Raw genomic sequence first — 13,051 nt, 5'->3', positions numbered from 1 at the left:
TGGTCTTAACCGAATGTGAACTCTCCATGCAAAGACCGTCCATCATATGTAGAAGTGGAAGCAACCTGAGAGCCCAGTGTGTACCTGTGTCTCTCAAGATCAGACAGTCCTACACGTAGTACAGGACTGTGTGCAGAGGAGATTCAGTGTGTCCTTTGCAGAACTACACAGGGCCAGATGCTGCAATGAAATGGCTCTCATGACTAGATACAGTATGTAATTATAATTGTCTACAAGATCATACAAAAGAAGAAGGTTCTGTTCTGTTACATCCTGGTCCGTTCGATGTTCTCGGCTTTGTGTACAACTTCCACCATGAATGCTCTCGACTTCCACAAGCCTTGACTTTGTATACAAGAAGAAAAAAAAATCACACCCGTGTCCAAAGGAAGCAGTGCAGTTTGGCATTTTTAATATGAAATAGGCAAAGTCTGGAAACGAACAAAACACGGTGGGTTAGAAAGGTTCTCCTTCTTCATTAATGACGGATGGACAGACCAAACGTTGAAGCGGCTAAACTGCTTAAAAAGCATTAAGAAGCAATCTTGTAACAGGGATTTAATTTTTCTCTCATAAAACCAAAAACTGGCAAATGAGAGCAATCATGCAAAGTACAATTTTAATTACAAAAACATTTACAGTTGTTTTACCCCACCACAGTTTGTCCGGTGGTGGATTGTGTGTCAAGCGAATGGAGTACAGGAAAACTCACACGCTCAGTTTTTGTTTCCTTGTTACTCAACAGCTCTCATAAAATATTAGTAGATCAGTTGTAACGTACTGAAGGCATCAATATATTTGTTTATTTCGGAATAAAATCGATTCAACTAACGTTAAAAACAATTTGCTTGGCTTGTGATAAAATGTAAGATGCATCTCCATATTTTAAGATAATGGTGATCATAAAACGCGATAATCAAAACACCAGTTCCCGTAAAACCTTGGTATCGCATCACTCTGTGAAGTAGTCATCTTTCTCTTCCTCGTCGTCTTCGCTGTCCATTTTCCTTCCCGCATCAAACTCCACACCTTCAGCAAATTCCAGATTATCTGCAGAATAACGTACAATTCATAAATGGATCACACATCGGTTTGCCAAGCAAAAGTAATCAAATCATGTACTGATTATACAGCTTATCCAGAGCGTCGGCACTGCTGAAGGAGTTTCTATTGCTTGGGTTACAATCCTGGACTGGTTGCTATCGGAATTGTACTCAGTATGTGCAATAAAACAGGCAAATATTCAGCTTCCCCTTTATGCACATCATGGAAATAATTCCTGTTGAAGCTCTCCTTCCTTCCTTCCTTCTGTGCTGGGTGTAGTGGTAAGGTATTTTTATCTCTCCAAAAGAACCGTCTCGCAAACCCTTCTATCTATTTTTTTTTAACAATTCTCTTGAGCAGTCATTTAAACTATTGGGTCTCACTATCAGCCATGATCTTTCTTGGGTAAACCACATTTCAAAATTGGTCTCCAAAGCCAGCTGCCCACTGGGCATTCTCCGTCGTACAAAGTCCTTCTTTGGCGCACCTGAACTTCTATCCACCTACAAGGCCTTCATCCACAGCTTGAGGGAGTACTGCTCTACCTTCTAGGCTGGCTCCCCTGTCTGACATCTTACTCAGCTTGACGCAGTGCAAACCAAGGCTTCAAGATTATTGTAATCTCCTGCGATGAAGCTGAGTCTATGGGCCGATCACTTCGCCATCGCAGACACGTCGGTAGTCTCTCCATCTTCTACCGCCTCCTTTATGGTCTTGCACCCTCTGCTCTTTCAGTGCTTTGTCCCCTTAGGTTTCTGCAGGGCACACACGCTCCACAATCAACCCCTTTCAGGTGAAACTACCTAAATCCAGGATCACTGCTCACCTCCACTCAATTGTACCTCGTTTTTCCCACCTATGGAACAACTTTCACATCTTCTTGAATCTCATTCTTCCAACCAAGTCTTCAAGACAGCTGCTCCCCAGGCAAAAATGCTATGGTTAGAACTATAATATAGGAGAGTAGTACTCTCAGATACTATAGTTCACAACAGGTCCTACTACAGTCATCTGCAGAGAATTACTCCAGGAAGAATGAAACTGCCACTTTTTGCCTGGGTCACCACCATCTCAAATCTTCTCCCATCCAAAACCATGATCTTTTCTACCCTCATTAACCCTCTCCCATGCACCTCAATCCATCCTCCTTCCATATTTCCAGTTTTTCCCTCCTGAGAGTTTCCTTCTGTATCAATCTTGTCCACCCCATGCGTTCTTTCCTGCCCCAATTCTTCCCCATGCCCAATGTTTGTCCAAGTCTCCCGCAATCTTGTCCTTCAACTCTGCTGTTGGTGTTACCCCTTCTCTCTACTGCTCCTTTTGTCCTGTTACATCCTGATCTGTTCAGTGTATTAGCTCTTGTACGAGCCTCGACTGCGTCTAAAAGTTAGATGCTTTTTTTGTTTGTTTAGTCTTCTTTGTCCTTCCTGAAATACAGTGAAATACCAAGCAGCTAGGTAGTGCTTGCCATGCCAGCCACTCCTTATTAACAGCCTCAAATGGAATGCTTGCTTGAGTGCTTAAGCCACTTGGTGAGCACTCTACAAGAAACTCGGCAACTGAACAAACACCCACACTTTTTTTTTGTATACCTTGTCGAGGCTCGTATGAGAACGAACACACAACGCACAGCAAGGGGGGCATGCGACAAGAGGGGCGGGAGTGGGAAGGACAAAACAGTGGGGAACAGAGACATTAGGAGTTCTGTGGAAAGGAGAGGGATGGGGTGGGGAACATGGGGACATTACAAGATGGACATTACAGCGACTTTCAGGAAGGAAAGCAGGGAATTGAAGGAGGTGGGCTTGGGTGGATTATCGAGGGTAGAAAAGATCGATGATTTGGATGGGGGATGATCAGAGGTGGTGGTGAACAGCTGTTTTGAAGGCCTGGAGGGAAGAATGGGATTGAATAGAGAGAGGGAGTTTATTCCAAAGGCGGGAAAAAAGAGGAATGAAAGAGTGAAGGTGAGCAGTGATTCGTGATTTTGGGAGTTTTACCAGAAGGGGGTTTTTGGCAGACCTTGAGTGCCCTGCGGAAATGTGGTGGGGACTTGACTGAGCTGCTTCAGCTGTTTCACAGCGAAACAGAGGACGAGAACTTTGTGGGCTTTATGGAAGACGACTTCCCAATACCTTAAGTAGCTTTAAAATTATATATATATATATGTATATATATATATACATATATATGTATATGTATATATATATATATATATATATATATATATATATATGTATATATATATATATATATATATATATATATATATATATATATATATATATATATATATATATATATATATATATATATATATATATATATATATATATATATATATTGTTGCGGATTCGCGCCCGCCGGCGTGCGAACGGCCACGTAACTCGAATCGCGGCACGTCGCCCACCGGACGGACAATCCAGTCGTGACCCTCTCGGACTAACGCCGGGAACCAGTCACGGGTGGACCTTTCGGCCTCACCACGATCGTGCCAACCGGCCCCCCCGCGTGGGATAGGGTTGCTCGCCAAATTCGACCTACCTAAGTACCCACACGGAGGGTAGACCGGGCGATCGCACCTCGCCGCAGGTCGACTTCGGACACGGGCCGCTTTAAGCGACCCGTTCCGTACTATCGGGATAACCGAGCGGTGTTATCGTCGGCCTCGACGGTTCGATTAATTATCGGGCGTATTCAGCCCACGACCAACCCTTTACGTGAAGTAAGATGGAGATTCAATAGAGGAAAAGACGAAGCGAAACGGGAAAACAGTTCAACATGAAGCACATTTATTTCGCGATGAACGGAAAGCACACATATACAATTACACCAAAAGCAAATGTAAAAGGAGAAGAAACACAATATTACACAAAAAGCAAATATAAAAGAAGAAGACAATGCAGAGCTATCCGACTACCGAGCACACGGCAACACTTATACAATTTTACTTCACAGACGGCGCCGACAACACATATACCCAAAGCAAAAGAAAAGGACCACCCTCAAGGATGAGGCGGGCCTGGGGCCGAGACCGCGTCGGGCCTACCCGTCTGGCGATGAGCCGCGAAATGGCGCTGGCGCCCCGACTCCGCGGGCCTCGCTGGGACTGCCTGGTATGGGGTGGGGACGGGGCCCCCTTCTCGCACTATCTCAGCGCGGGGGGAAACAGGAGGGGGTTGTTGATGCTCGGGGGATGGAGGATATCTCCCTGTCTCGGGTCCCGCGACGAGCGTCTCCACCACGACCTCGGTCGTGCCGCCGGCCTCTCCCTCCGCAGCTCCCCGACTCCGACGCGAGCACCCCCCTCAACCGCCTTCGCCGCCACCACCTCTCCACAGCTCCGTCCAATCGCCCTCTCCGTCTCCTCTCTTGACTCGTCCCAACTCTTCACTGGCTCCGCGAACTCCCAACTGCGAACTGCTTTGACTGACGAACGCAGCCGTTTATATGCCCCGTGGCTTCGCTCCTTCACCTTCGACCCTTTACCTCCGACCCTTCACCTCTAACTGGCTTCCCATTGGACCGAGGAAAAGTGGGAGTGAATGCTTTTTGATCCATGAATTTGCATATAGCGACCACACTCCAACGCCCTGGAGGCGGGGCCAAATCGCCCCACGCTCACCGATAGGACGGAACAGAAGTGGGCGTGAGTCGTTTTTGATCCGTTTTCTTCGGAAAGTCTGTGATGTTTCTGAACATGCTGCTCGGTGCGCGCCCTGCACGAGTCCAGTATCGGTGCCCACAAGTGGCGCAAGAATGGTGGTGATGCGATGGTGGCGAGTTGTGACGGTAAAGGTCGTGGCTGTTGTTGTGAAGCGGCGTTGTGGTTGGTGGTTGTTGTGTGATGGCTGTTGAGACGTGGTTGGTGGTGGTAGTAATGGCGGCTGGTCCAAAATAAAGATAGTAAAAGAAAAACGGCTATCTAAAAGGGTCGCAACCCGCATAAATGACATTTATTCCCTCTAAACAACGGGTTTGGGCCTAACTACACATATACTTACAGAGATATCTCACCTAAGGGACCTGAATGGTGGTTTGTGAATTTCGTCAACCACAACAATATATATATATATATATATATATATATATATATATATATATATATATATATATATATATATATATATATATATTGAACGAATTCTCGCCCACCGGCGTGCGAACGACCGCGTTTTACGAATAGCGGCCGTACGCCCACCGGAAGAACAATTCAGTCGCGGCTTTCCGGATCAACGCCGAAAACCAGCCACGGGTGTGTTCTTAACCACACCACAACCTTGTCCGCACTCTACCCGTGCTACAGGGTCAATCGCCGAACTGACGATATACCTAATTAATTGCACGGGTAGATTACCGAGAGATTGTACCTCAATGGGACCGCTTGGAAACGAGCCGCTTTAGCAGCTCGCTTCCTTTTGGGATAACCGAGCGGTGTATTATCGCGCAGTTCCGTTGGACCCGATCGCTTTACCGGCTATTTAAAAACCAACTATATTCCGAGGGCAAGATGGCAGTTCAACTGGGGAAAGAGGACACAACGAACGGGTGACATTTAAACAAGCTTTAAAAAAACAAGGTGACATTTAAACATGAAACATTTATTTGTACACAACCATGCACGTATACATGCGCTACGACCGTCTATTTATTATGTACAGTCACTTATCAGTTCTACTTATCGGACTTGGCGCCACAACTTTCATACAAAGAAAAGCAAGGAAAAACGCCCTTAAAGACAAGGGGGTAGACTGGACCTCTCGGGGTCTTAAAGACATGGAGCTTTGAGGACCGAAGGAGCTCCAAGAGGCTGCCCAGGTTACCTTCACCTCGCTGGGGCGACCCGCGACGTTCCATCCCCACGGCAGCTAGCGTAACCGCGGCTCTGCCGCGGCCTGGTGATTCGGGCCCCAGCCGGCAACGCCTGAGAGGAACGAACGGGTCTTTGCTCTTTCTGAGTTGATGCTCTCTTTAAGAACCCGTCCGTCCCTCAGCGATGCTCGGACTGTTCCGAAGCCCGATCACCTCAGACCATTTGGTGCTTTCATGTTTTTCCTCCGTATATACGAAATTAAAGATTCTCCTTTGGTATGCTGATCCAACTTGTGGAAATTGAGTTATTTTCCACCACAATAGCATCAAATCAATTGTGTCAATGTGCTTCAACCAAATGTTATTCGTATTATTGTATTAGACTTTATGGGACTGGAAAGTAAAAGTGATATTTACCTCATCAGGATTCATCTTATTACCTATTCATCTTAATTTGAGTAGTCACACCATTTATTGTGATCCTGATTAAAATGCACAAAGAGCACAGCAAATGCATGGAAATCCCATGCTTGTCACGATGGAGCCTCGTACAAACATACACTTACCTTTTGGCTGGAAAAAATTAGAGTCAGTCTTGCCTCTCTTAATCGTTGGCTGTTTTTTGCGCACCTGTCGAAAACACAACAACCAAACAAAGAAAAACAATTGACAACTCGACGGGGCACTCTATAACTGCAGGCAGTTATGACTGGGTTCCAAGCTGCCCCGCTTTGATACAACCCACTTTATCTTTGGGATATTTTGGGTCTTAGAGGTCGTGAGGGGTGTTGGTTGTCTTAAAGGGTTTTTGAAGGTCTAAGGGGTCACAGCAGTCAAAAGGGCTGAAAGGTACATTCAAATAGTACACAATTAATAGACAGGATACCACCAAGTTCAAACAGTATGTAATAGACATATTGTCACACGGCTAGAGAAGATAAAATTGAGGTTTCTTCTTCTTCTTCTCTTCTTCTTCTTCTTCTCCTTCTTCTTCTTCTTCTTCTTCTTCTTCTTCTTCTTCTTCTTCTTCTTCTTCTTCTTCTTCTTCTTCTTCTTCTTCTTCTAATAATTAGAACATGCCTGCCATTCCGTGTGAACGATGACGTTGAAATACTTGTAAAGTTTGACTTAAATAGCTTACACGGTTTCAGAGAAATAATATTTTTAATACATTACTTCATTCCAAAATGGCTGCCAAACCATGTGTCCTATCAATTATAATTAGAGAACAACTTGGTATTTCCAAGGCTTGGGGAGGATGTGTGCAAAGTTTCCCTCGATCTTTCCAGCCGTTCTAGAGAAGAAGGTTTTTAAAGGTTTATTCTTAACAACAAAAAACAAGCAGTCATAGACTGGTACTTACGAAATCATCAACTTGACCTCTGACCTTGTCTAACAAAAGCTGTCTCTGGAGAAGGTAGCGACGCAAACCAGAAGTTTCTACGATGATTCTGTACAAAACCATCAAAAATCGAATGTTTGACCTCACTGTGACCTTGACCTTTGACCGATTTTGACCAAAATCTAATCAGTGCTAGCCATCACCCTCCTGAATCACTTGGTGTAATTTGACATTGGTAGCTTCTTCCATTCTCGAGTTATCGTGCCTACAAACAAACACACAAAGACACAAACACACACAAACAAACAAACAAACACACAAACAGAGGATGGAAGTCATCAATATACTTACGAAATCTAAAGATTTCATAAGTAAAAATAGCTGCCAGACCATGTGACCTATGAGGTTAAAGTTTACACCCTATATTCCCCAAGGCTCGTAGATCATGTGCATGAAGTTTCGGATCGATGTCGTAAGTCGTTCTGGAGAAGATTTTTGAAGGTTTTTATTTTCAATTTAATATGGCTGCCGACCTACGTAAAGCCCCTGTCATACCTTGACGATTTAGCCAGCGTAAGGCAACGTATCAAAATTGATCTAAAACGCTGGCGTACGCTGAACTATTGATTTTTTCTTCAGTTTTGGGCGTATATTAACGAGTTGGATGTATGCATAACGTATTAGTAACGTACACAAAACGTTTCGATAACGTATAGATAACTTATACCAACGAATGCTTAGCGTGTTGTCGGCGTTCACAACTTATGCCCAACAATAGTCTAACTTATGCATAGCACGGCAGCGTATCGCCGACGATCACGTGGCGTAGCCTATTAAAAGGCTGCCGCTTGACGATTCAAATCATAACCGCATAACATCACCATCATGCCGAAGAAAACTTCGAAGAATGCTGCAAAGAAGTCTCCTGGCCGTGGCTGTGGATGCGGACGCAAGGAGGATCCATCATCACCCACACCCTCCCCATCACGCTCACCTACTACTACTGACATGGACCAACTACTACTACTACTACTTACATGCTCACCTACTACTACTACTGATACTACTGACATGGACATCAACTCAACATGGAGTCTGGAACACTGACGGGTTCCTCCTGTGAACCCCATTTTTATATACCAATTCCCCTAAACGCTGCCAATACGCCATTATACGGTAGCTGTAAGTTAGAAACACGTTCAGTAAGTTCTGTGGTCGTCCGGAAGACGTCAAATACGTCTACATACGTCAATATGCGTTGGAGATACGTTACACATAGGTTCAAAGCACATTACTCATAGGTTAGAAATAAGTTTCGGGTACGCTAGACATTACCTCGACGTATTTCGACTAATGAGTAACTTACAAGTAACGTGTGTCGACGTGTGTCAACGATCGCATAACGTGCCTACAACTTATGGCCAGTGTATGCGGAACGTGTGAGTCATGTGCTGGCATATGTCGACAAATTTTGAGCATGCTCAAAATTTGTCGACGAGCTCAGCGTACTACGACGTATGCCAGCGTGCTTCAGCGTGCTCTTAACGTATATAAAACTTACCCATAACGTATTCGACGTGTGCTAGCGTATTCGCCAAATTTTTCATATGTCGGCATACGCTGGCTAAAACGTCAAGGTGTGACAGCCCCTTAACAAATGACATCATAACTTTAAACTTTGCCTCTAATTGAGTTGGGATCACGTTTGCGTAGTTTCGTGTTAATCGGATAAGGTACGTTTTTCTATCCAAGATTTCTGCCAAACCACATGACTTATGAAGTCAATCATTTTCACATTATATGCAGCAATGGTTTGAGATGAGATTTGTGAAGTTTTGCAACGATAGCTTTAGCAATTTAAGAAAAATAAATTCTTTAATATTTTCCTTCAATCCAAAATGGCTCCCAAACCATGTGACCTATCATTTATTTGTGAACACCCTGGTATTCCTAAGACTTGGGGAGGATGTGTGTGAAGCTTACCCTCGATCTGTCAAGCTGTTATGAAAAATATGATTTTAAAAGGTTTTAGGGTGAACCAAAATAGCTGCCAAACCATGGGACCTATGCTGTCATACTGAGGGAACTTTCTGTTCCTCATGGAGAGACGGTCATAACTGTAAAGTTTCGCCTCGCTTGGTTCAGCCGTTTCAGAGAAGATGATTTTTGAAGGTTTTTTTTATGGAAAAAAAAATGGCTGCCGAACCACATGGCCTATGATGTAATAAATTTACATTCACCACTAATATTTTTGTGTAGATGACTCAAGAATTTTCATACCCATCAGATAAAATGTTGTACTTGTCGAATTACGACGTCAAAATAAAAGCACTGATGATGATGTCATGGTTAACAACACTTATTCCCAATGGTGAGTACTTGACAATGAGCTGCGTTTCACTTTTTTCAATCGAGTGGTTTTGGAGATTTAGAGGTCAATATTTTTTCCTTTTTTCCAATATGGCGCCCGCATCATGTGACCTATGACAACATAATTATCACTAAAAATTTTTACATGAGTAGATGCATACCATGGTGAAGATTGTGTCAAACAGACCAACGGCTGCTGAGAAAATGAATTTAAAAGCAAATAAACCCATGAAAACCATGCGGAAAAATAATTAATAACAAAAAAAGAGCAATCAGAGATTGCAGACCTTCGCCAGAACATGTTTTGGGTGGTGTTTGTGTACTGGTGTGTTACGTAATTAATGTCATAATTAGAACTGCCACTTTGTAACTGCTGGCAGTGATGACCGGATACCAAGACGCCCTGTTTTGATGAAACCCTCGTTTGATTGGACATCTAACCCTGACCCATGACGTTTTTTTAAATTATTATTCAACTGAATATAGAATGGGATGAAAATAAATGAAATTCAAATCAAATGGAAGACCAAATAGGTACAGTCAGTCCTGCATTGGAATAATCAGAAGAAACCCGAACAAGCAAAAAGCAAAGATGAAGCCATCAGTAGGAACCTGGATAGGATTTGCATTTCAGTTGATACTCCTCTACCCTCAAACCCATCCAGGGACAGCCAAGTGAGCGTTATAAAAAAAGAAGAAAAAAAAAAAAAAAGAACCCAGATCAAAAAATTTAATAATTCTTGCTGCGAGACCATGTGCCTGATCAAATTTAAATTTAAAACATGTATTCCCCATCACTACTTGATCATACTTGTGAAGTTTCACGTCGATTGATTAAGCGGTTCCATACAATTATTTGATATTTTTCTTCAATCTAATTCTGCCAAACCATGTGACCTATCAATTATTCCTCAACAAAATTGGACACTCAAGGTTTGGAGAACATTTTGTGTGAAGTTTCCCCTCAATCTGTCCAGCTGTTCTGCAGAAGATTTTTTTTTATAGGTTTTCGGGTAAATCCAATATGGCCGCCAAATCATGTGACCAATGATATCATATGTGTGAACCTTTTGTTCCTCATGGATAAGCAGTCATTTGTGTAAAGTTTCACCTCAATCTGTTTCACCACTTCAGAGATTTTTGAAGTAAAAAAAACAAAAAACAATATGGCTGCCGAATCACGTGACCGATGACATCATCATTAATTTTTTCTGTGCCCATTTTACCCCTAGATGACCCTCAAAAATTTTCATACTGATCAGATGTAGCGTTCTACATGTGCAATCATGTCGTCATAACGAAGGCACCGATGACGTCATTTAAGAAATGACTTATTCCTCATGAGGAGTACTTGCCTTGTGACAAGTTTCAATTTTTTCCTTTCTTCCGTTTTTAGAGATACAGAGGCCCAAAGTTGTTCCGTTTTTCCAACATGGCTGCTACACCACATGATCGATGATGTCATAATCATCATTAAAACATTCTACATGAGTAGTCACACCGATGGTGAAAATTTCGTCTCATTCTGACTAGCGGTTGCAGAGAAAAACACGAAAGTTCTGTGAAGACAAACAAACACAGATAGACAAACAAAAATAAAACATATGGACCCAAATGCAATATAAGAGGGCAGCTAAATTGACCCCACGCACACACCCCTGAGTACTTATGCAAACATACTTTTTTAGAATCCTTAAGGTGTCTTGTGAACATTTTTAGATGTTACCAAGAAAATTAGGTTGGTCTTGGGGTACATTTGGCTGCCATCTTGGATTTTGACATGCCCAATTAGTATTGAAAAACAAATTTTCATAACTTTTGAACCAAACATGCCAGAAATACAATTTAAACATCGATTCCATACAATTTTGACATGACAAATTTATTTATATCATTTTTAATATTTGATAATGCTTTATGGGTCATACTTCTCAAAATGGTGATAAAACATGAAAAAAAACATGCCTAAGGAATCATATATGCATATATATATATATATATATATATATATATATATATATATATATATATATATATATATATATATATATATACATATATATATATATATATATATATACATATATATATATACATATATATATATATATATACATATATATATACATATATATATATATACATATATACATATATATACATATATATATATATATATATATATATATATATATATATATATATATATATATATGCCTTATGTTGGGTCCATGGTGGTTAATTGCCACGTATAAACTGACCAATAACATTGTAACTGTTATTTCATATTGTATAGGCCTTGCTTACTGGCATCTGATAACTGTGCCAGCAATTGGGGGAACAGCAGTTTATACTGCAAGGTGAAGGATGTTGACCTTTTTGCAAAAGAAACTAAATTTCACCCAAGTTGCCGACGAGATTTTACGAAGGCATACCACAATAATCTCCGTGCTGCAGAGAATGCAAAACGTGATGACACTGAGCAGGTTCAAAAGTTATGAAAATTTCTGTTTTTCCATAATTGGGCATGTCAAAATCCAAGATGGCAGCCAAATAGACCCCAAGACCAACCTAATTTTCATGGTAACATCTAAAAATGTTAAATGGACACCTTAAGGATTGTAAAAAAGTATGTTTGCATAAGTACTCAGGGGGGTGTATGTGGGGTCTATTTAGCTGCCCTACTATTTTGCATTTGGGTCCATGTATTTTTTTTGTTTGTCTGTCTTAGTTTGATAAGTATGACATCATAATACACATAGTATGACAGCCATATTTGATCAAAGGAAAACATTTCTAAAAAATCCTTCTCTTGAACTGCTTAATCGATCGATGCAAAACTTCATAGATATGAGTGACTAACCATGAGGAATATAGTCTGAAAATGTAAACATCATTGGCCACGTGGTGTGGCAGCCAATTTGAATTAAAGGTAAAACCTACAAAAATCATCTCTCAAACTACTGAACTAATGGATGCAAAACTTTATTCATGTTTTGTACTAAACATGGTGATAAAAGTTTGATAACTAGAACGTCATCAGTTAAGTGGTTTGGCAGCCATATTGGATTGAACAAAAAGATTAAAACAATTCTTTCTCCTGAACCATTTAATCCATTAATGCAAAACTTCGCATATATGATTGACAAGCCATCGGTAACATAGGTTAAAACATTAAACATCATCAGTCAGGTAGGTGGTCTGGCAGCCATGCTTGATTGAAGATAAAACCTTTAAAAATCTTCTTCTTTTGAAGAAGAGTTTGAAAATCTTCTTGATACATTATAATATTATATCAATTTCAACAGCTGATATCAACAGCCATGTTGGAAAATCTTCTATATGATATAAGATATCGATTTGTTCAGTGATTTTGGACAATATATTTTTAAAAGGTTTCTTTTTTCTTCAAAAAAATATAGCTGCCATACCACATCACCGATGACATCAATTTAATTCTCTCGACAAATTTTTTGGTAGATC

The 13,051-nt window shown here is 41.3% G+C and overlaps 1 protein-coding gene across 3 annotated transcripts in view; it reads right to left on the bottom strand.

The window, feature by feature from the left end:
* Positions 1-395: 395 nt before the first annotated feature.
* MIS18BP1 (MIS18 binding protein 1) overlaps positions 396-13,051 on the bottom strand; it is a 184,037-nt gene continuing 171,381 nt past the window's right edge. For 2 of the 3 annotated variants that reach the window (XM_085884325.1, XM_085884342.1), the window contains 2 exons: positions 6,423-6,486; positions 544-1,050 (listed from right to left, as the gene is read on the bottom strand). In XM_085884325.1, the coding sequence (XP_085740451.1) occupies positions 953-1,050; positions 6,423-6,486 (162 nt within the window). In that variant the 3' untranslated portion in view covers positions 544-952. Of the gene's footprint in view, positions 1,051-6,422; positions 6,487-13,051 lie in introns of all 3 variants that reach the window. The other variant, XM_085884332.1, reaches the window with a different exon arrangement.

The sequence above is a fragment of the Eptatretus burgeri genome, chromosome 1 (genome assembly GCF_056783735.1).
Source record: "Eptatretus burgeri isolate ZD-2024b chromosome 1, Ebu_testis_v1, whole genome shotgun sequence".
NCBI classification, from domain to species: Eukaryota; Metazoa; Chordata; class Myxini; order Myxiniformes; family Myxinidae; genus Eptatretus; species Eptatretus burgeri.
Note: the sequence above shows the minus strand (reverse complement) of the source record. Positions and strands in the feature narration are given on the sequence as shown.